At 39.1% G+C, this 25074-nt stretch overlaps 1 protein-coding gene across 2 annotated transcripts in view; it reads right to left on the minus strand.

Annotated features, from left to right (window-relative positions):
- The window catches only part of smarca2 (SWI/SNF related, matrix associated, actin dependent regulator of chromatin, subfamily a, member 2), a 49684-nt gene that overhangs the window by 16991 nt on the left and 7619 nt on the right, over nt 1–25074 (minus strand). For both annotated transcript variants that reach the window (XM_037776843.1, XM_037776842.1), the window contains 17 exons: nt 22662–22788; nt 22166–22339; nt 21511–21684; nt 20643–20813; nt 19563–19613; nt 16866–16996; nt 16460–16517; nt 16110–16183; nt 14684–14831; nt 12276–12439; nt 10332–10398; nt 10119–10229; nt 7853–8095; nt 5692–5805; nt 4473–4577; nt 2969–3055; nt 2445–2491 (listed from right to left, as the gene is read on the minus strand). In XM_037776843.1, coding sequence (XP_037632771.1) covers nt 2445–2491; nt 2969–3055; nt 4473–4577; nt 5692–5805; nt 7853–8095; nt 10119–10229; nt 10332–10398; nt 12276–12439; nt 14684–14831; nt 16110–16183; nt 16460–16517; nt 16866–16996; nt 19563–19613; nt 20643–20813; nt 21511–21684; nt 22166–22339; nt 22662–22788 — 2046 coding nt within the window. The remainder of the gene's footprint in view (nt 1–2444; nt 2492–2968; nt 3056–4472; nt 4578–5691; nt 5806–7852; nt 8096–10118; nt 10230–10331; nt 10399–12275; nt 12440–14683; nt 14832–16109; nt 16184–16459; nt 16518–16865; nt 16997–19562; nt 19614–20642; nt 20814–21510; nt 21685–22165; nt 22340–22661; nt 22789–25074) is intronic.

Genomic DNA, 25074 nt, shown 5'->3' on the forward strand with positions numbered 1-25074 from the left:
TGTCTTCAGACTCAAACACCGACTTTGCTTCCCGTGATTTTTATCAGATATCGTGCAGATTTCCTCTGGAGCCACAAAATGTTTTATGCAATTTTTTTCTGCACATCTCACTGCTGCCTTCATAGCATAGAAATATTATAATCAATATAAATTGGATAATTCTTTTATAAGAGGAAGGATAATTTGTTAATAAATATGTTAAACTGCTGGGTTTGTGATAGATACTGTATAGTTTATATGACTGGTACATGGACAGACTAGTGGTCACCAAACTTTTTCTCGTCAAGGACTCCTAAACTGACAAACACAGACCCCCATTTGATGAGATTTTGTCCCAGGTCCCCAGGATTTTTGCTTTTAGATGTTTTATTACATAAAGTGTATTAAACCCATGGCCAAAATAGTCATACATTCTGTCATGTTACTTATTGATGGAATTATAGTGAAATTAAATTATTCCCCTTTTTGCTGGGGACCCCCTGGATTCCCCTCAAGGACCCCTGGAGGTCCCCTGTTTGAAAACCACTGCAATAGACCTCATTATTTCTAATTAGTCCTTCTCAGTCTGTTACTAGCAGCTTTACAGATAATGCCCTCTGTGTTAACGACCTTTTGCTCTTAAAGTCAATAATAGGTGTTCAGACAAACACTGATCCTGGAGGTAGACTGAAGAAAGTTTTAATTACTAGAAAGCTCTACTCACTTCTACACAGTGGTGGAAAGTTACATTTACTAGTAAGTACTCTACTTAAGTACAATTTTGAGGTACTTTACTTGAGTAGCTCCATTTCACTTTGCAGATTCAGATTCAGAATATAAAATCTAATCAACAAATACATTATGATGTATTATTATGGATAAAGATAAAACTTTATTGATCTTTTACTTTTAGTACTTTAAGTATCTTTTGATGCTAATACTTTTCTACTTTTACTACTAATTTGAATGGATGACTTTTACTTGTAATAGAGTGTTTCTACACCGTGGTATTGCGACTTCTACTAAAGTAAAAAATCTGAGTACTTTGTACTGAGTGTTTGCCGCTGCCTTTTATTAAATCAAATAATAATCCATTTCTTACACTGCATGGTAACTTTTATTCTTGTATTTTATAAATGTCTTGTTCTATTTCAGGTTGTTTTAATTTTCTATTCTCTTGGCTCTTTAATGACTGTTTTTAAAAGGTTATCATTCACAAAAGAAGGACAAAGTATATACATTTGTAGGTTTGACACAAGAGCTTATGTGTGTGTGTGGTTCTACTGAGTGGATGTGTGAGTTTATATGTGAGCACACACACACACTATAACGGAGCAACGTAATGCTGGATTACACACTTCTGTGAGTCCTGTAACCAGCATATAGGAACAAAGAAATCTTTCTGTCTGGAGCACCGTTACATGGAGAGCTTAAGTGCAACTATTTTACTCTTATTCACCTCAAAATGGCTTGAGGTGTAACAAGATATTTTATTGATTTCAATCAATGTAATTCCCTCGTTTTAATGCACTGCACATTGTTGTGAATGATCCCATGCTGCGGTGCTGAGAGCTGAGATGTCTTGTTCCTCGCATTTGTGGTTGTTTCTGGTATTTTGCAGAGCAATGCTGCTGTTTTGTGATATATATATATCCATATATCTATATCTATATATAGATACATAGATATCTATATCTATATAGATACTGTAGATATGGATAGATATAAATATATATGAGGCAGGGAAACCAGAGAGTTTAGAGATAAAAGAATATTACAGTAAATTGATGATGGAATTGTAATGTGTGACGGGATCGCAGCATACATTTTCACACGTCTGGTTTGAGGGGAATTGCTGATATGAATAATTGCTATGTGCTGCGAGGTACCAGAAAGTATCGCAGAGATGTAGCAATTATCTGGCACACTGGCTGTTCACATTTGAACTTCAATGTCTTCTCGCATTCGGCGTTAAATTACTGCACTGCTTCGAGAAAAACCTTGACAATGGCGCTACCCACAATGCTGTAAATAAAAGTCAATCCATTTGTTCATGACTGTGGGCATTTTGTTCAGAAAAGAAAAACACATGAATAGATGTGAGAGTAAGGCTGGTTTTCTATGAACAGCCTCAACTTGCTGTTCTCGATGCCACAATCATTAGGTACTGCTAAGGCTGTGTTTACCTGATCTGACCATTGATCTTACCCCTCCCTCCTATTTAGCATACAGAAGCAGCATATGAACATTTAATAACCGGTATATAACACTATAATGTAGTTGTAAGCAGTTATACTGTATTATATAGTGTTTTATAAACTACTTATTAGGGCTGTCAATCGATTATAATAATCGCCGATTCTCCATAGTTAGTGCTGTGTTGTTTTTAGATCATACACATAAATCTTTCTAGCATTGGATGATAGAAATAAAAAAAACTAGGTGTGTTTTTTTGTCCGACTTACCCACTGATGACGCCGCTTGGAAAGCCCAGGTGTTCAGCAAAAGATTCCTACAACAGAGAACATTTACTGGTTTAAATGAAGAGAGACTATCACACTAACACCTACATTTAAATGTGTCTGTCCTGGGGTTAGACTTCCAAACAAGTCTATTTTCTTAAAAATGAAAAGTCGGGAACTTTGTGTTTTGTAGAGGCAGACTGATTATCAGTGTCTTCCTAAATTAAATTATAAATGTTTTCTCATGCAGGACTTGCTTTAAATTTACAACAAGAACACAAACAATGTGAGACACCATCTTACAGTAGATGTTAATGCATGAACACAAAGTTTAACAAAAGAGATGTGGATTAAATAATATAAAAAACACAATTTCATTGAAGGTGATAAATATACAATGAGCTGAGAATTACAGTTGGTAAATGACACAAACATACATAAGAGGAAACCACATCATGTTCAGTGTCAGTATTCACAAGCTTTTATCGGCCCGTATCAGTGATCTCGGTGTTAGCAGCAACACTCACCTCAATGTGCGAGAACATGTATGGATGGTTGCAGATCTTCTTCAGCTGCATGATGGTGTTCATCAGGGTCTTTGATCCTCCTTTGCCCTGGGGAAAATTATAACGTAGATAAAAGACGTTAAATGCCAGATCAAAACAAAGATACTTTTTTTTTGGTCCACTTGGGGACAGCGGAAACAAGTTGTGAACAACATTGACATAACACCTTTTAAATTGATGTCAAACGTGTAACCAAATAGTTCCTTATTTACACTTTCATACGAAAATACGGAGCAACATGATCATTCATTAAGAGTTGTGTTTGCGGCCAACTGATAAATGTAAGTCCAATATTCACTCTCTTTTACTGTAGCTCTGGTTTTGTCTCTACCAACTCCTGAGGGAAATATCTGTCTTTTTAGCCACTAAATGCTCCACTATGTTCACCAGCTAGTCTCTAAAGACAAGTTCACACTGCACAACCTTCAAAGTCGTCAGATTGCAGTACTCTACAACTTGTTGTCTTGTAATCGGGAGTATTTAAGTTGTTGTGGTTTTTACACTACATGACTGACCGGAGACAGGGGTCACACACTACAAGATCTTCCACCAGGAGGAATCCCTGATGAGATCTACAAACTATGTTTTGTCACGAAAACACACACACGAGAATGGGGCTTTTGTCGGGGAGCTCCAAAAACTGTTGGCGAGTGGAAAATCAGGGCTATGGTCGTGTAGTGATAACTAGTCTCTAACTGTGTCTGTCTGCTGTTTGCTGCAGAGCAGGTAGTGTTTTACAGCTTTTTCTCTGAAAAACAGCTGCCTGCTGAGGCCAAAAACGACGCTATGAGAGCCTTAACAGTGAACTAAAACAGTAAGGTTGCAAGTCGGACAGCTAAATAATGAGCTCAAACTCACTGTAAAGCTCTGTAAAGCTGAGGGGAGCTGCATATTCATGTGATAATTATTTGTAGGTTACTACAGGTGACCCCTCTCACATTGTCACATTGTTTTCACATTATTATTTGATACTGTATATCATTATAAAAATAGAAATTATAGCCGTTTCAAGTATCATTAACAGCACTGAAAACCTCACAGAAACTTTCATCACAAAGTCTTGCAGGTAATGTGCTATCATGATATTAACTGTTTGATCACTCCCTTGAACTTGGAAGATTTTGAGCCGTGTATTCCTGTTTCTCTAAAAAACCTGTGCAGCCTGCATCCCCTGGGTGGTTTAGAAAACAAACAGTCTTCTGCTCTGAAAACTAAATTGAGGATAAAAGCCAAGATGTAGCTTCAGAAGTTGAATAAAAGCTGCAACATACACTTTATCTATAGCAAAAGCACGAAACAAGTGTAACTCCAATTATACAACTAATCTCAGGGACTTTCTGATGTCACACAGCAGGAAACTGTAAATACCTCTAAGCTATACAGCTCAGTTTGTCACAACATGTCACACACTGATAAAACAAAGCAGAGATGTACAGTGAAGCCACATGGGTCTCAGTATGTTTACCTTCTTGTCTTTCTCTGAGCCGTCTGTGAGGAGGATGCCTCTCTGCATGTGGCGGTACAAAACCTTCTGTATCGCAGACATGTCACACTTCACGACATACTCCACCTGTGGGACAAACAATAAAGACAATGCATAAGTGAAACAGCCTTTTCAGTGGCAAGGTTGTTTGAGCTGACTACACTTCATCCTTGACATCCTTGAAGAATATAACAGTCAGTAGGAGGGGAAATAAAGCAAGAGAAAGAAAGGCACATTATAATACAGTTACCTTGTGTACAACAACCTTCCGATAATATAGTGTACATACAGAGAACAGATTCAGATTCACACAACTTTACTTATCCCAAGAAGGGCAATTCATTTTGCAGCTTTACCCAGTCCATACACACAGCTTGAAAACTCACAGAAAAGGTATTATATCACAGGCAGATCAACAAACATGGGTCAATACAATGGACAGCGAGCAGCAGTAAATCAAATAAACCATGTTGCGTGTGTTGCTACATGGTTCCCGGAGCTTCTCAAGATGCTCTCAGCCTACTACGAGAGGGTAGGAGTCACTCATTAATCTAAGATCATTTCTCTGGGCGTCTTCTGTTACACCTCTTAAGCTTAACAAGATGAATTTTTTATCATTTCAGCCTAAAGGTGCTTCTGGGGAACAGGGACGGTCGCAGTGTTCTCATCCATTCAATTAGGACGATGCATCACCCTGAAGGGATGATTACTTTTATTTCAGTTCATTCCCTGCGCAGAAGACTGCAGTTAAGAGTCCGAATATAAGTTGATAACAAGGCGTTTGACTTGCCTCGTTAAATTAATTTATACCCAGGCCACACGGATAATAATGGATCCTTATGAGGAATGAATGCACATTATTTTAAGGTTTCTGCACAGCTCTGACACAAGCTACTCACTCCAGCGAGTGTTCAGCCTAAAAAAAAAGTGGTCGTACGTGACCATGACATAATCAAGATAAGACACCTACTGTTATGAAAACACACTCTGCAGACAGACATAGGGATTATTTATTATTTTCCATACCCCTTTACATAAAAAACATGCTCTGTTTTAATGATAACTGTTTTTTATTTGCCAATGTTTACTTGGAACATACTCATTTAATAAAAACTGTTAAGTCTAACAGTGTAGTGCAGGGTTTCTGCAAGCCATGCAGCAAATATAATCATGCTACATCAAATCAAAATAGAAAACTCACCTTCTCTGGCAGCTGAGACTCCACCTCTTTCTTCAGTCTGCGTAGCAGGAAGGGGCGGAGAACTTTATGCAAACGGCGGATAATCAGGATGGTCTCCTCCTCATTGAGGTCGACCTAAACAAGTCAGAAAGCAGATGAGATAATACATCACAAAATGTTGTGTTATGTATACACGGGCAGCCGGATGAAGAACAACAGTGACACGCTGATGTGTCCTTGAAACTGCAGCATAACCTGATATAAAAATACATAGATAGTGATACATTACACATGAACAATTTGTGTGACTGCGTCTGAGTCCTTCTGTTTGCCTGAGAGTGGATATTTTTGGGGGGCATGGTGCTTTTGTTGTGGGCAGTCATGAGCCTAGTTGTCACATTAAAAGGTACCACTGGTAGCCACACAGAGCATTAAAGCCACACAGTGCATTTTAGTTAGAGGTCGACCGATCGTGGATTTTTAAAGATCGATAAAATAACGACAATTTGGAGGAGGAAAAAGCCGATAGACAATTAATCTGCCGATACATACATAGGTAAATACTGTGGCGACTGACGCAGAATGTGCCACTCCAGACCGAAGTTTTTCCGCTATAATGTGAATACGCCTTAAGACCTCAAGGATACACACAACGCGTTTTGGTAACACTGAATGTAAACATGGCGGTTGTTTGTTTACAAAAAAACTCCACTTTTAATATGAATCTTATAGCCAAAACAAAAGCCATAAAAAACAACAAGCTGGAGAAAAAGTCTGAACTTGTATTAACTTTGTTTGAGCATACTTGGTGGTCAGCTGCCTTGGCTGTATTTCCTTGGCAAAGTGACCTGCCAGTTAGAGAGCCTCAGTTGAACCAGCAGGATGAATGTTTAAGAGGTTATGGAGAGTTGTGGTTTAAAAACATGAGCATTTATTTTTTATTACAGCAAACTGGGTTTATAAGTTTCCTCAGCCTCGGGCAGGATGCCATTTGAAGGTGGACAGCTCAACCTACTGTGACCTTCTGCGAGCAAAGAGAACAGCGCTATCATAACTTGCAGAAAAACAAAAGAAAAAGTTTCACATTGAAGCACCTCTGAATCCCTAATAAGGACCTCGCCTTTGGGAAATTATAATTACATTCGTCTTCATTCAGAACGTTTCAGAGTGTTAATGGTGTGTATAAACTTTTCTTATGCCTTTTAAATAAACTTTGTAAAATCTCAAGCTTACACTAAACTTTATACTTTACATTACTTTTGCTTCCTTTTCAGTAGAGATGACAGGTGTGATTACTGCAAAGGGCAGGAAAGTTCTCAGGGGAACAGATCTGAAGACCTTTTAAATATTAATGTTTAGCAAAATAAATCTACAACTCATCTCAAAAACATTCAATAAGTTATACATTTATACAACGTTCTCAGGTTTAAAGTCGTTCTTTATGGCACAGCTTCTCTCTCTGGGTATTCCCAGGGGGTCAGAAGACAAGTTTAGACAGCTGAAGCTGCTTTTTGAATGGAAACGTCTAGCTTTTTTCAGATTTTTATCTGAATTTTAGTTTTGTCTTGTAAAACCATAGACTGAATATAAGAAGTAGACTTCTTGTCACTTCTTGGCAATACAAGTTCTTTGCCCGAAGTGACACAAGAGGGTGGAAATAGTTACAACTGAACACTAAATAAGACATTTTTAGGCGACCAAAATGTTACAATTAACTTTCATGAACTGAAAACACATTGTTGTGAGTGGAAAACGCGGACAACTCCCAGACCGGACAACGCCTTCAAGCACAAGGTAGCCACGCCCTAAAGCATCCACTGCTTTATGGTCTGTTTGACTCTAAATGGGACCATAATTTACTAAATGAACATCATGCTGTATTGAAGAAGACTTGAAATTAGCGATTGAGACCATAAACTCATGTTTTTAATGTTTACAGAAGTAATAAATCAAGTGTAGTACCAAAGTAGGCTCATTTTCTCATAGACTTCTATACAATCAGACTTCTTTTTTCAACCAGAGGAGTCGCCCGCTGCTGACAGTTAGAAAGAATGTAAGTTTTAAGGCACTTCTGCATTGGCTTCACTTTTCAGACCCGGTAGTAGCCCACCTAAAAATGTTAACATGTCACCAAAATTCAAAGTCAGGCTTAAGAATCTAGGCTGTTTCTCCTCGTACGTACCCTCTCTCCTGTCATGGCGAAGGGGGCGTTGAACCACTGCTCGAAGGTGCTGCAGCTCTTGAAGATGGTGGGCAGGAGGAAGTTGAGCAGGGCCCACAGCTCGGGCAGCTTGTTCTGCAGCGGCGTACCAGTGAGGAGGAGGCGGCGGGGAGCCACATAGTGAGTGTTCAGCACCTGGGTCAGCTTACAGTGGTGGTTCTTCATGCGGTGACCCTCGTCCACAATCATGTACTTCCAACGAATCTGTATGGAGAACAAGACTTATTGGAACCCGATTTCTACACTTTGAAATTGTGAAATGATAATTAAAAAAAAGAAACATGTCTAAATTTGCACATGAAATATTTGTGACCACAAAGCAGCTGAGGAGTGGCTGCATACAAGAGAAGAGAAGTTTGACTTCCTACCCTCAGGGTACACAACACTACTGCATACAAATGAGAAGTCTCTTATTCCCTCTCTCGTTTCATATGCTTATAATAATTGTTTGAGCACAAACGTTTTAAAGTGATGTGAACAAATTAACATGAACACCTTTAATAAAACAGAAAACTAAATTATTTTGACTACTTACTACCAAATGCTTTTTACATTTACTGCATCTTGGACACAAATTATAAAACTTAGTTGTGAAACAAAACAAAACAGTAACACTTTATAATAACCATCATTTAAATATGGTAAATTGATAGTTAATTAAACTTAGTTAATAGTTATTTTACTGATAACAAACAATTAAATGATAATCAATAATGTTTACTAGTTATTAGTAATGCTATCATTTATGTTCTTTTATCATTACTTTCTGTAATATAAAATGATTTGTTTATAAATTTGATATTGTATCATGGCAACGATCAAATTTTAATTAACTATCAATTTACCATTTATAAATGATGGTTATCATATTAAGTGTTACGGTGACTGCTGAGTACCAGATAAGACACACTTTTCCCTCCAGAGTGGCTTAAGCACACAAACAAAGTGCTGTGCACACACCTGAAATTACGATGAATGAAAAGCTCCCACTAGTGGAGAGTCTGATGAACTGCTGAATGTGTATGTGTGAGTTTGTGAGAGAGTTAAAGCCAGCTCCTCAAAGTGTTTCACACATTGAGTGATCTCTTTTCATAACATTTAGTATGCATGTACCTGTGCACAAACTAAGACAAAGATTGAATTGCAGACCTCTTAACATTTTGATAAACAGCAACTGAAATGCTATGCCTATCACAAATGAAATATGACACTGACGAATGGATGATCCACTGAATAAGAAAAAAAAAAACGAGGCTCTAGTTTTGCTATCAGCCCATTACATCCCCTTTCTTATAGCGGATTTAACTTTCCAGTCACATACTGTACAAGGAACGCAGTTAACAAGGCATTCGATCATCAAAAGAGCACAAACATCAGACTTTTTCTTCTATTCAAGATACTCTGAAGCTTGTGCAAGTAGGATCGACTACCGCAGCGCACTGTTCTCAGGTCTCCCTGAAAAGTCGATAAATCAATTGCAGCTCACAAAGAGCGCTGCTGCCATATCTTAAAACTGGAAGAGAAAAAGGTTCACTTTTTAAAGTTCAGCCTATGTGAGTCTAATGATCCTTCTACTCGTCTACAAAACTGTTAGTGAACATGCAGCTGATTGTAACGTCATAATGCTGAATACACCGTATGTAGATTGATGAGTGTAATGCGGAACCAAAGTTTAGAAACGTGTGCAGCGGATTGGCATGCGAGTCAGTCACAATATGAGGGGGGGGGGGGCGAATGAAACGCCGGAGCTGGAAGACGTACTGCCTAAGGGTAATACATAATATTTTTATATTATTATTATTATTATTAATATTATTTTTATAATGAAAATAGTTTACCAAAGTTGCCAGTGGGCAAAATGCTGCCTTAGTCCCCAGCAGGAGGATCGTGTTTGTCTTTGACACTTGCACTACCGTTTGTAAATGAAAAGAAATGGATCCTTATGCATTCATTTTTTCCCCCCGCTGTAGCAACTCGCACCAAACCGTGACTTCTAAACCAGTGTTTTAACAGAAGCGTGACTTCTGTTTACTGTTACACCCCTGCTACCGGTTAGTGAAGTTGCTGTTGAAACTTTCTAAAATTTGAAGTGAATAAAAGAGTATTCATCTGTTAAATGTGTGGGACATGTGTGTGTATGTGTGTATATGAAGTGTACAAAATGGAAATAGAGTGCAAACTAGAAAAGTAGATTAAACAGAGAAAACAGAGCTTTGATCGCCTTCACCTTGGCCAGTATGTTTTTGTCCTTGATGATGTATTCATAGGTGGTCAGCAAGACGTTGAACTTCCCGCTGCGGAGCTGAGGCACAAGCCCACGGCGTAACACGGGGGTGCCCTACCACGGGGGAGACACAAAGATGAAGTCAACTTTCTCTTGTAAGTCAGTCACAAGCAATCAGGAGGAAAAAAGGAAAAATGACATAATAAAGATTCTTACCTTGTAAGCAATTTTGACCACAGAGGGTGACCACTTGTCAAGTTCATAGACCCAGTTAGACAATGTCCTAGAAAAAAAAGAAATCACCACACATGGTGGAGGTTTCATGTAAGAAAGAGATCTGAATTTAGCTGAGCTGAGCTGAGCCTGAACATGAAGAGGAGCTTGAGGAATTAAGAGGCAGAGTAAACATTGAAATGTCTATCATCAAGGTTGAGACATAATTTGAAAACAAAATCCTTTGCAGTGGCGAAGTGCAATATCTTTCAAAAGGGTCAAATGGATTGCAGCTCACAGTGCGAGACCGGGCAGATCAAGCTCTCTGCTGCTCATTAATTGAGATTTCCCAGCACACAACTACGAGTGAGAGAGGGCGAGTTTCCTCCACATTAGCTCACTGTTCATGTGTGAAAAAACCCTCAAATTTAAGCCTCTGCTCTGCTCAGTTTGACTACAAAAAGCGGTGCACCTCCTCAGTGATGATGAAAAAAAACAACACACCCATTGTTCATTCTAATCCTTTAACACCTGCAGTTGTAAATTATCATGAAAAAGAAATACTAATTAGGTGAAATGTGAAATTGGGAATTACAACAGAGCATTGAAGGTGCTTTCACCTGCCGCGTTTAAAGAAGCTGAAAAAAAAACCAGGAGCTTTAATCCAATTTATTATATTGTTTTTGGGGATTGGGGCTGAAACTCCAAACAACTGCACGCTGGCCCACCAGGTGGTCTCCTCTCTGCTTCCAAATGAAGGCTGGAGAGGTTTGTGTTTGGTGAATTTAAGGGATTAAAGGGATAGTTTGGATGTTTTGAAGTGGGCTTGTATGATGTACTTATCCATAGTCGGAGTTCATGACGTGCTTTTCTTCTGTGGGCTACTTTTGCATATGCTGTTTTTTATTAAACCAGTTTTTTTTTTGTTTTTTTTTAAAGTTATTTTTTTTGGGGACATTTTTCCATTTTATTGAGAGGACAGTGGATAGAGTCTTTGGAAAGGGGGGAGAGAGAGAGTGGATGCGGAAAGGGCCACAGGCCGGATTCGAACCCGGGCCGCCGCGGTCAGGACCAAGCCTTGATACATGGACACCCGCTCTACCAACTGAGCTAACCCAGGCGCCCCAGTTTTTGTCGCTCTGAATTTAATCATTAGTAAGAGAATATCCTGAAGTGGGATTTCATGGATTACATTTTTGGAATATGTTCTATTCATTTACAATGGGCGATGCGCTCTTCTGTGGCTTATGACGGGCCAGAATTACCTTCGTTGCGCGTCCGTCTACGTTGTAAATGACACTCTTGCAAACCATTAATGTTCGTGCATATTACCGGGGTAAGGAGGATCCTTAAGTGTGCGATTTCATTTCATGAATGGATAGTTACATGGCTGGATTATTTGGAAGAGAGGATGCCAAATTTTCCTCCCTGTCTGCCTATCAAGAGCTGATAGTGTTGCGTTACATATTCGGGAGATAACTTTTGTGAGGAGGAATAAATTGAAAACATGTCAGATATGACATGAATACCACCTGTCTGCTTGCTGTAAAGGCAGCTGCTCACTGGGACGGTGGGAAGTTTTAGTCTACACTTTCTAACCCTATCGCCAGAAGTTGAAGGTTTTTTTTCATGGGGTGAAGAATTGCCATCTGAAAAACAGTATCTCAAACGATCTAAATAATAAATATCTAAAACGTAATTTAAAGTCTGTCGTGCTCGTGCATTTATGGCCGCGTTTGCTGTTAACTCTGACTCATCGCTCCGTGCAGGCGGACGAGTGTGCACACCTGACACTTGAATTTCATTTGAGTCTCAATCAGGGACGGCACTCCCGACTCCCCTGTTTTACATTACCGCCCTATCTTGTGATTTAGACTGATAAGGTCGGTGTGTTTCAATCTAAAATGACTTCCTAGCTGTGATGGATGCAAGCTGATGAGTGCTTACGAGAGAGGAACGATGATGAGAAAGGGGCCGTTGATCCTCTTGTGCTCCATCAGGTAGGTAATAAGGGCAATGGTTTGGATGGTTTTGCCGAGGCCCATTTCATCAGCCAGGATGCCGTTTAGATTGTTGTTGTACAGGGACACCATCCACTCCAGCCCCTGGACCTAAATCACACAGAGAAATAAAGGCATGCCTAAAAATAAGCTTGCAGAGATGTTTCCAATCATACTCGCTGCTCGTATTATTTTTCCTCTCCTCCAGCACATAAAAGAAAACTATAAACAGATCAAGACGGAGAGCACTTGGGGTAGTGTTTGAGGAAATTATCACGGAAAATAACATGCTGCATCTCAAAGAGACTCAATGTTATGTGGCAGAACTATACCTTGCTTTAAAGGGCCAGCATGACAATCTTAATACTAAAATAAAAAAATGACACAGGTGGCTAATATGCATAGAATGTAACCAGAACATACATGTTGCCTGTAACGTCCTGCTCTTTCTTGTTAAATGTCTCTCGTCACTTTTAGCTTTGACAGTTTAAAAAGGTAAAATTGCTAGAAAATAGGCCTGAAACTAACGATTATTTTTATCCTCAATTAATCTGCAGATTATTGTCTGGATTAATCGTTTGGTCTACCATCAGAAAATAATGAAGAATGCCTGTTTGCCAGTTTCATAACGAAAGGTGACATCTTTAAATGGTCTGTTTATTTGATATCAAATTTCCTATCACATAAGATGAAGAACATCAGCAAATCCTCACAACACTGTGGAGCTGGAACGAGAGAGAATTTGGCATTTTTGTTGAAAAATGACATTATATTGATAATCAAAATGTAAAAAAAAAATGAAGTCATTGTATAAGCTATAAGAAAAAGTGGACTTCTAATTTTTTTCTATCCATGTACATGTAATAGTAGAAACCTTTAGATCAGAAGTTTTCCCTCAGACAAAACTTGGAAAAAGGCGCCCCCTCACCCCTCTTAGTTCACTTGCTTAGTTTCCCTTGATTCCTGGATGACTATGAGAACATGATTATGTTATTTGATCCCATAGACGTGATTTCGTGATGAGACAAGATCTCAGACTACACCTAATACATAAAAAAGGTCTGTCCTAAAGCATTTATTAGTTTCTGACTTTGGGAAAAACAGTAAAAAAAAAAAAAACTGTATCTCTGAACTCTCTCTTTAACCAAAGCACACATTCAGGCTGTTCTATGTGATCTTCTTTTGATAGCTAATGTAATTTGTTTTCACTTCCATTCACTGAGCCTCTCCTGAAACTGTCTAGATGCATCTAAAGAAGTTACTTTAGTGCTTTTCAAAGTGAGTTTTGCAAATGCACTTTGATCTCATTGCCACTTTGGCATTTTATATCCCAAGTGATTCAAGCTTGGTGGCAAAATATCAACTGTGTTACCAACTGCGTAGCTCGTCTGTTGCCTGTGGAAAACAATCAGGAAAAGACAGTATGGAGAAAAGGGAAAGGGCGCGAGGAACCTGGCAGCAGAAAAGAGGACCGCCAACCAATTACCAACTAATGCCTGACAGCAGAGCGAATAAAAAAAGGAGGCTGGTAGAGGGTAAAATGAATAAGAAATAACTGAAAATTGTCGTATATAAATGTGGAGCTTCCATAAATAAATTCAGGTTTGTTACACAGATCGCTGTTGGCACAGCAGAAAATTGATCCAATTATTGTACAGCTGACATCTCTCCAGTTTCCCAAAGGAGCTGCCACAATATCTCATTTAAAGCTTGGCACAACATAAATCAGAGGAGTGCTACGACTGCAACCTGACTGGAATAAAAGAAAAGTTAGCAGCATCCAATTACCAGTTCTGTATCTCTCGTAATATACGATCTTTCACTGCCATCCCCACTCACTACAGCAGGGACCAGACTATAGTGACACACTGGAAAACAGTGTGATAGCATCGTTAGCAGCACACAGCTATCTTTAAACTTGACTATGATTGATTAGTCTATCAACAGAAAAAAATAATCTGCAAGTATTTTAATGACCAGCTTCTAAAAGACATTTAAAGATGTCACCATGGACTGTGTGAACTTCATGCCCTTGTAGTTTGTTTATATGTTCTGTGTTTGTGTGTGTAGCGTGAAAAGGCAACAACTTATACTTCATTGTGCAACCCTGTGTTGTAAAATGACAAATAAAATGAACCTTGATTTGAGAAAACGCTCCAAAATGTGTTTTTGATATAAAGCGAAATAATAAGTGAAAATAAAAATGTGAATTTGTTTGCTTTTTGTATTAAAAAAGTTGTTAGGCAGAGAGGGTAAACATTCAATCTGAAACAAACACATTGTGGACAAAAACACAATAATGATAAATAATAACAACTAGCAAAAAGCTACAAAATAGAGGGGATGTGTGTGTACCTGGTAATGTTTGAGTTGGCCGTTGATCAGCAACGCCGACTGCTTCTCCACCCTCTCAATGACAGCATGGGCCACACCATAGTAAGACGCGGAGCTGGTTTGTCCAGCATCAACACTGTACTCATCATCCACATCCTGCTTGACAACCCTGAATGTGTGATGTGAAAGAGAAGAGACAATTTTAAACCCTGACTGAACTGTGCCTTTTAGAACTGACTGATCGCTTCAAGGCGTAGTTGGGTCTGACGCTGGAGCTCAGCAGGAGCTCAGCCAGAGCTAAAAGTCTAGATTCAGTACAAAGTCTAGCAGAGCTTTATTTATTAATGTTTTATTTTATTTTTTTCTTAAATGTCAGTGTCTGAAATATTGACTGGTTTACTTTCCCGCTGGTGAAATCCAAAGGAGATTCTTTGTTTTTGTTTTGTTTCAAGAACAAAAACATGTTTTTAACATTTAATGTTTAATATCTTTTTAAAAAATACCACTTGGTAAAAATTGTTTCCAACAAAGACCACTAAACTTTCAGTGAGCTAAGAAAAGGACCTTAAAGGTCCTAAGGAGAAAGCATCCGGGGAGCAACTTGGGGTTCTATCTCTCGCTCAAGAACACTTGACATGCAGGTTAAAGGACAACCACTCTACCCACTGAGCTACAGCCGCCAAATGGAAACGCGCACTCAGCAGTGACGTACGCTACCTGAGTAAGCTAATCAATAAGGTTATGAATACTGTGAACGCTATCACTAGCTGAGTCAAAGTCAGCTGTGGCAAGTTTAGAAATCACTGAAAGGGTTAGTTCCGATTTTTTGAAATGGGGTTGTATGGATACTCCCACGCTCTGCGAGGTAAAATTACTGCTTTTATGAATTTAGTCTAGTGGCTTTGAAGAGAGTGATATAATGGCTTCAGGCCCTCGTCGGAGAGGGCTGTCTGACGGCGAGGTAATGTGGCCGTGTTATTGTGTAACTTTTGGATCTGAATTAGAACGGCGTCCACAGCAGTACATTGCTTAGCTTCCGTGCCAGTACTCCTGTCTGTTTCTCCAAACTGGGAGCGTGCTGACAGCCATTTAAGTTACAGTATGTAACGTTAATACACTAACTATAAGGATGTATATATACTGTACATGTAGCAGCGTCATCATGCAGAAACCTACGTCAGGTCACGTGGGAAAAGGTTTTTAGAGGAGCTTGGGAAAATAGCATTTTGACGCTAAAACATACTTTGACCAAAATTTGAATATTTGGATTTGAATACATAAGGAACACCACTGGGAAGCAACAAAATGATATAAAAACCTAAAAAAAAAATATAATAATGGACCTGCCCTTTAAACTTTCTAACTGATGCAATTCCTGGATGAAAAAAAAAGTGCTCTACAAAGTAAATCTGAGATAGTGGGAAGTATAACACATATAATACATTACTTGATAATGTGCGCTTCAATGGAATCGATTATCGTCTTGTCCTCCACTTCTGCCTTGGTCAACACCTCTTCCTCCTTTCAGGGCAAAATTGATAACAGGTGACTGAGAGCACACTTAATATAATAACAACGTCACACACAGATCACAGAAGTAGCTCTGATGATAGCAAATGCATACAGCTACAGCCCCCTGGTGGAATTTGATGTGTGAGTTTAGTGTCTGGATGTGTACGTGGAGCTGGTCTGACTGACATGTGACTTAAATCCTGCATGATTTCAAGAACTGCAGGTGAGCGAGGCTGATCTAAACTCCTCCACTGTGGGAGTTCATTAATGAGATAAGTCACTGACCTCCTCCTCATACTCTGAGCTGCTCTCCTCGCTGTCCGACCGCGGGGCAACTTCATACCTGGTTTTTAAAAGGAGGAAAACAAGTTAAACAGAAAGTATGGTAACTATATTTCTTTTCTCTCCGTCACACATAAAGTAATGAACACCTTGAGCAGAATTAACAAGCAGCAGCCCCCCAAAACGGGCAGGGAAGGGGGCGTGTTACTTGGGATGTCGAATCCTCAATCAACTTCGAGAAACTAAACATCCTTTAAAAGCACAAAGACGACTCTGTCCTTCTGACCTTTTTAGAGACAACAGTATGCCTGCAAAAAACAATTACTCATCTAGATGTGCAGTCTGGTCGCTGTAAAATGCATATAATAGAACTACAACATTTCTATCCAGTATTATGCCTCATCCTCACCCAGGGTTCATCTCGAGCCAGGCCTCCAGCTGGCTGGACTTGGGAGCATCTGTTCCCTGCAAAACTTTCCCAGTCTCCGTCTGAATGACTTTGACTGGCAGCTCACTCATCTGACTGCTCTCATCAATGGGCTGCAGCAGGACAAACAAACCACAGGGAGAAACATAAGTAGAAAGATAAAACTGAACTCATTTTGGATCACTTTAGACAAATGTTAATGTTCTTAGAGATTTTTTGAATAGAACTAAATAATAGGGCTGTCACAGTTAAGGCGATAATAACACGTTATCGCAAATTTGTTTTAACGCCACTAATTTATTTAACGCATTAACGCAATCGATCTTTCGGGGGTTAGCGGGCTCGGTTTAAAAGCTAGAGTGAAGATAATGGTATCAGATGAAACCAGAAAACCTAAGCAATCCTGTCATACTAGCTCGTCCCTTTAAGGTACATTTCGATTGTGCGATATTTGCAATTAATCGCGATTAACTATGGACAATCATGCTATTAATAGCGATTAGATATTTTAATCGATTGTCAGCCCTACAAAATATATGTGCTCTCTAGCAGCTGCTGATTTTTTGCTGTTAGATAACAATAAACTGTCATTTAAAAGATAACAATTGATGTAAATATTGGCGCTCAAATCGACCATCGATGATTTGAGAAACAATCGTGGATTGTTGTTTTTCCTGCCAATATTAAAGGGATAGCTTGGATGTTTTGAAGTGGGGTTGTATGAGGTACTTATCCATAGTCAGTGTATTACCTAGAGTAGATGACGGTCGTTACACCCCCAGTTTGGAGAAGCAGAAGCAGAACTAAAGCAATGTACAGCTGTGGACGGGGGCAGCAGCAAAACATATTTTAGTCACCTAAAAAAAACAGCATCAGTTTAAGTGTACACTGTAGTTTGAATATTTTCATCTCTTTACCTTTTCAGAAAGTTCTTTCCAACTGGGAACTGAAACCATTATCTATGCTCTCTTCAAAGCTACCAGACTCCTTTGACAAAAGTAGCAATTTTACCTTACAGAACATGGGAGCTGCAGATTTACCACCGCATTGATCAGTTTGTTTGTTTGTGTTATTGTGTAACTTTGTTGAATCAATTCAGTTCAATAAAATGACTGTGTTGGTCAAAGGAGTCTGGTGGCTTTGAAGAGAGCATAGATAACGGCTCTAGTTCCTTGTCGGAAAGAGCTGTCAGACGGTAAGGTAAAGCAGTGTTTAAAATATGTTTTGCTGCTGCCCCCGTCCACAGCAGTTCATTGTTTTGGTTCCGTGCAGTAACTCCTGTCTGTTTTTCCAAACTGACCGACCACCATCTACTGTAGGTAATACACTGACTATGGATAAGCACCTCATACAACCTTACTTCAAATCATCTGAACTATCCCTTAAACAAACTAAATTGTTATAGAAAACAAAATCTTGAATGTGCTCCCTACTGTGAATTCACAGCAGTTGTTTCTGGTGGAGTGGCGAGTCTATGCCCAGTGATGATGATCTCATTAATCTGAGTCACTTCTAACAATGCCAGAGCTGATTTCCCAACCCTAGTAGATATAAAGCTGACTTCACCTGACAATGACATCAATAAAACTGAAATTTATTTGGACAATGGCGTGTATTTCTGTCTGTATTCCAATTGAAATCAACATGACTTGAGGTTCTGTCCTTGCTTCACTGATTCATTGTTTTAAATGGTACTAGGAGGGATAACAAATCCCACTTCCAATCCCATCACCTTCATTACAATCCAGCATTTGGGACCTCAATAGCCCATCTTTAAAGATAAACAACATTAATGACTGTTTCTTCCAACACTGGCCATCAAGGCCTTAGTGCATCCATTTCTGACAGGAGACAAAGGAGAGAGTGCGCAATTAAAAACTGAGCTGTGAGGGAGAACAAACACTGCAGATTTCCATTTGTTTGTTGCATTATTTACAAGAGGTGCAATTTGTTTTGGTTGTTCTATCACCTAGGGTGCAGTCTGTCTCTGAAAGGATAATTACTGTTTGATCTGATGTTCAGATTCTTTTTTTCATTTCTGCCAGAGCACATTTGGAAGACCGAATGCAGGTTTGGTTTCACGACAGCCGTAATACATTCTTCAGTGAAAGCAGCAGAGCAGTAAATATCACCATAACAAGATTGGTTTCATAGTTAAATATCGTCAAAAAACAAAGGACAAAATTACAGCCTGAGGTCAATCTGTAAATCAGGTAGGAATATGATATTTGAAATATTGAAAATGCAACTTTTTGGCCAAAACAAAGGTGACGTGAGGCGATGCAACTGGTGGCCTTGTAAATGTGGAAAAGCGAGTACCATCGCGTTTACAGAATTTTGGCATTGTCTTGGTACCGAAGTATCGGTTCGCGTGACATCCCTTCGTGACCGTGAACCAGAACAGTAAAGTTGTAGACCGGACAGCTAAACAATGAGCTGAAACTCACTATAAAGCTCCGTAAAGCTGAGAGGAGCTGCAGATTCAGGTGCCTATTCTCTATAGGTTCATCACTATGAGCAACCCCTTTCACATTGTCACATTGTTATTATAAAAATGTTGATTATAGCGGCTTTAAAACTGACAGCTACACAACAATTACACAATGTTAAATGACCAAAATGGGTAAATAAACTACAACAAAAAAATAAAACACAACAACTTAAAGCTCTGCAGCTCACCTCTCCATCAGGTCCAATGGCGCTGGTGCCTTCACCATCTCCATCCACCTTCTAGATATCAAACACATAATCCCATTCAGCCGGACGTATCATTACAAATGTTGTTATTCTATAACAGCAGGCTAAGTGTAAAGTATAGGTAACATCAGCATTATGTAATCTACCAATAATGGTGCTTCTATAATGGCATAATTTCCTCCATTACTCTGTTAAAGAGCATGGAAGAGCTCTCCAACAGGGCCATTAAGGACCATGTAGGGTACTTTGTGTGGTATGGGTTTTATGTGCTATTCCCAGGTTCATTATCAAACATGCTCAACTGAGGTGGCTCACAGTATGTGGTTACACAAAGAGCCCCTTCAAATGGCTAACGTCAGTGTCAGGGATCTGAGACCGGGTGTCGTGAACATCTGAGAGTCTGCAGGTGTTCGTTCCAGTCAAAGACGACACCAGATGAGTTCACTGTCTGACGGAGCGTGTGAAATGATGTCGGGTAGTGTGTACTCTCAGCCCACCATGTCACTGACTGTTAGAGTCCCTTTTAATGCTTTGAATCACAAGGAGGAAATGTGATCCTTGACAATAACCACATTGTCATTCTGGAAGAGGCTTGACATAAACAAAATAATGAACCATGAGATTAGGGGGATTATAGAGCATAATTCATCTCAAACCGTGGTCGGTTCTCCAAGGGAGATTTGGATTGACTTTATGTTAAGGATAACACCCAGCAAAACTGAAGGAATATGAGCACCAACCTTATTATATCGTGTTTTGACCCAAGAATAATTCAATGCTTTGGTCAAGCTCCAGTAAAATTTTAAAAGTTTTACATTGTGTGCCACACACAAGGTGTCTCTCAACACAAGAAAGTGTTGAGAGACAAACTAGCACATTGATGTTTTGCTCTTTTCGTGTTTTTTTTTTAATCAATACAAAATACAGAATACCAGTGATATATAGTAAAAAACCTTGGAGCAACACTTTGCTTTTCACAATCTAGTAGAATATAAATCTGACAACCATCAGCATAAAGTCACATCCTTTGAATAATCCCCACTTGAGCATTTCTCTTCCTACCTTCTTTTTCTTCTTCTTCTTCTTCTTGTCCTTGGCAGCTTGGGCAGCTTTGTGTTCGTGCACCAGGGTGGTGAGGTTGGCCACGTATTCATCTGTCTGCTGCAGCAAGTAGGCCAGACGCTTATCTTTCTTTTGGTCAATTAGTTTTCGGTAGCCTTCCTCATCTTCAGCCTAAGTGGGGAGGTAGGTGACAAGAGGTTAATGGTGGAAGAGGACCAGAGCTTCTTGAGGATAACAATCGGCAAAGAATAATGACCTACAGCCTGATAATACTCATTCATAGCCAGTTAGTCTCACTTTATATAACTAAAGCAGTTCGATGCTAATGCAGAGATCCAATATAATACACCAGTGTTGGTGCACAGACTGAACATATTAAAATGCATCAGTTATCAGCAAGACACCTATCCATATTAAATACTGGTTCTGAGTCACTAGTCGTGTTTCCATTCAATTGTCAAGCGAACTTTAAGCAAACCTTTGAAAAGTTGCAAAAACAAGAAATGAAAATTCTTGTACCATAAAGCATACCCTGCTTTATGGTCTATTTGACTCTAAATGGGACCATAATTTACTAAATGAACATCATGCTGTATTGAAGAAGACTTGAAACTAGAGATTGAGACCATAAACTCATGTTTACAATGTTAACTAAGGTAATAAATCAAGTGAGAAGTAGGGTCATTTTCTCATAGACTTCTATACAAGCAGTGCATTGGAACTGTAATATATTCATACAATGTTTGTCAAAGTTTTCTCTGTGTGTGTGTGTGTGTGTGTGTGTTTCATTTATACAGCTCTTAGGACTGTGAAATATTTACTTCTGAAAGATGTGATGTAATAAATATTTTCATTTTCAGGTCCTTACCATGAGTCTCCTCATCCTCTCCTTCTCAATTCTCTCAGTCTCCTTCTTCTGTTCCCGCTCGGTGTTGGTGTGCCAGGTGGCGATAGCTCTGGTGAGTTTCTGCTGTTTACCGGATATCGAGCGGTGATACTCTTTGAAGTCTTTCGCATGCTGAAGGATACTGTTGAGATATTCCTGAAAAACAAGTCACAAAACTTGTTGAAGTCTAAATGCTATTTTGACAACATGGTACACTGAAAAATCTCATTAAGCACTGTGTTGCCAGACTCCACTTTCTTTGTCAACATGCAGGGACAAGGTGATGCTGCCGTCTTCAGCTTTCTGAACATTGTAATATTTTTGTTTTGACAGTGGATGTCCACTGACAAAACAAAAATATTCTTCATCTTAACCTTTTCTATTGCAGCTTGGTGAAAACCTTAAAAAATCTGCTCAAATTTATAGTGATTCACAACTGTATTTTGTATCAAAATCTCAGTTATTATGACCGCTCATTTCCAGGGCATTTATAACAAAGTCATTCATTTAACAACTAGTAAAACACATGTTGCTCCTTCAATACTAAAGACTATACTGGACCATTTTTGTTCCTGGACCTTAAAACCAGCAGTGCTCTTCTCTGAACTTTAAACATAAACACTGTAGTGTGGCTCACCTGATGTTTCTGTCTGCGCTTCTTCTCCTGCTCGAGCTTCTGCTGTTTCTCCAGCTTCTCAGTCATGCGTGCCTCCCGCAGCGTCTGCCGCTTGCTGCGTCTGTAAGCCTTCGAGTTGAGGGCCGTCTCCAGGGTCGTGTCTCGCCTCATACACGCCACAACGTCCTGTCTCAGCTGGAGATGTGCACAGATTAGGTATATCGATGATGTTGAAACTGTGCATGTTAGCAGCTAAATTAAACAGTAAGCAGAACTGAAAATAATACAACGAACTGCAGCTCATGAGACTTAATTACATTCTTATGTAAACAAACAGGCATGTAAACACAACGGGCAACACTGAGGTCATGTCCATATATCGTACGATAAGTCGAGAACGTAATTATCGTGACAGGCTTGGAGTCAAGGATTTAACTGCCTCAACTGTGAGTTATTCAGGGTAAATTAATATTCTGTGCTGTCTCATTGAACATGAAACATGGCAACTGCTGTATACCTGCCGCTGGAAGTTGAGTAGACGAAGGGCCTTGAGCTCCACTGTGGCTTTAGTCCTCAGGTCGGGGGGGAGAGAGCCTGGCAAACTTTCCAGTTCCTGGATTCGATGTGCAATCCGAGCCTGCAACCTGAGGAACATAACGCCAATGGTAAATCAAATTGTTACTGGAAAGACAGCTTAATAAATACAAACTTGGATTTAGACGACGGTAAATCAAATTGTTACTGGAAAGACAGCATTCTAAATGCACACTCGGGATAAGAGTGTACTTTTCGGACTGCACTATCTCAACCTCCTCAGTCTTGTCCAAGACACAACAAGAAAGTTAATGTGTGTGTGCACGCTGTCATACACAACTACCCTAGAAAGAGATGAATAAAGTTGTTCTGTACTGAATTAATTGAGCCAAACTTTCTGACTACAAAGTGATAATGATTAGAAGTAAAAGACAAAAACAGTTTAGAGAAGCAGTTTCCTTACTTCCCCCAGTGTCAGTTAAAATATCAGCGCTGCAACTATGGATTCTTTTCACTAAACTTTTTGCCATTTGTGCCTTCATTGAATAGGACAGTATAGAGGAAGACTGGAAATAAGGGGGAGAGAGGGGTATGATATGCAACAAAGGGGATGTTTCAGTTATATGGTTTACTTAAACCTCCAGCTAATGGGACACTCCCACTATGAAATTGAGTAAATTATTAATTTTCTGAACAACAGGAAAAATTACAGTTTATGTAGGTAGTCTAGTACAATTTTTGGACAGCTGACTATCAGAAGCAGCTGAGTATCTTTGTACAATTATAAAAACAAGGCCTTGGCCTGCTCCTACATTTCTGTATGCTGAAAACTATAGCATGTACAGTGCAAGTTGTTTACTTTGTTTCACCTGCTGATATTTCCTTGTTGCTGAAAGTGGTTCAGAAAAGCAGAGAGTCCATACAGAGATACTAAACAGTACATATTTTGTAGTATTCTCATGTAGCTTACCCTCACCTCATACCTGTACTAACCCAAGACGAACAATGGATAATTTATAAGCTCTGACTTATTGTTTTATTTACTCAACTGTCAGGATGCCTCAGATGTTTATCAATAAACAATGTAGCACTACTGTTTTTTTCAGAGGTTTCACAGGGTGCTTTTTGTTCAGATGGCCTAATTGGACGGACAAAGTGAAGGGAGGTCGGCTCTCTGGTCACTGAGCATTTTTCTTGACCAATGCAGCTTGTCAAGAGTGATCTGAGAGCATGAAGAAGAGATCATCAAAACAAGAGCCTTGAAGTTGTATAGAGGAAAACAAGCCTTAGAGCCACAGCGAGATTAAGGCCTGTGACCCTTCCTCAGATCTCCATCAGCCGCCTCTTGTTTTTAAAAAAAAATGTCAGTCCTTGGGCTAATATTACAGAGATATATCAGTGAGTTGTGTTTTGCAAGCACAGAAACTTTACCGACACAAAAAGTCCTTCACATTATTAAGTTCACAGTTAAGACATAATAAGTTGAGTTGTACTTCACTCTGGAAATGTGGTGGCCTTGAGTCGATCACAATCACAACAATGATCTGACTAGATAAAACCTTGTTACATTTCTGTAACACTTCCTTCCTTCACAGTTCAAGTCTGAAATAAATTAATTAAAAAGGACAGAATAGAGCAGATACAAGGTTCAACAGCTATGTCTGTCTCTCTGTGCTCCTGCCTCTGTCTGTGAGTGACCCACACATCTCTTCATTCAATCACACATCTACATCTAGATAATGAAAAAACTTCCCACGTTGGAGAAAATATCAGCCTCCATCATGCACAAAGCAGCCTCACATCTATAACACAACTGCAGTTGCAGAACATGCACCATGTATAATACAATCTGTATGTATGCATCTCTACATGTATGTGCAACATTGTGATTGCTGTATCACTTTTGATCTCAACTTAAATTATTCCAACACAGAGGGACATGAAAAATGCAAAAAAGAAAAATCAAAGAGAAAAAACGAAGAGTTGAATGTTTGTTTGTGGTATATGCAGGGCTCGAGCTTAAGTACGTCCCGGATCGGGGAGGATGAAAATTAATTTTGGGACAAATTTGCTCGGAAATATTGGAAGCTGACATTTTAAACTCTTAACTGTTTGTGATTAATACACTAATTCTGACTAAAATCAAAGACCAAAACACACATTTGATCGTTGTTGTTGACAGCATTACAGCCTAAAATTAACCAACAGTAAGTTAAATATAGCCTACAGTATGTTAAAATTAGCAGCCAAGAAAAAGTCATTAGAAGTGTGATTAACGGCTGATTTTTCTACATTTACAAAGCTAGAAATACAATGGCTGCCATTAATGGGTGGTAAATCTTTTAAATTAAAGCTATAAATGATTCATTTAGAAATACAATAACAAAGTGACATGA

This window comes from Sebastes umbrosus, chromosome 8 (assembly GCF_015220745.1).
Source record: "Sebastes umbrosus isolate fSebUmb1 chromosome 8, fSebUmb1.pri, whole genome shotgun sequence".
In the NCBI taxonomy this organism is placed as follows: domain Eukaryota; kingdom Metazoa; phylum Chordata; class Actinopteri; order Perciformes; family Sebastidae; genus Sebastes; species Sebastes umbrosus.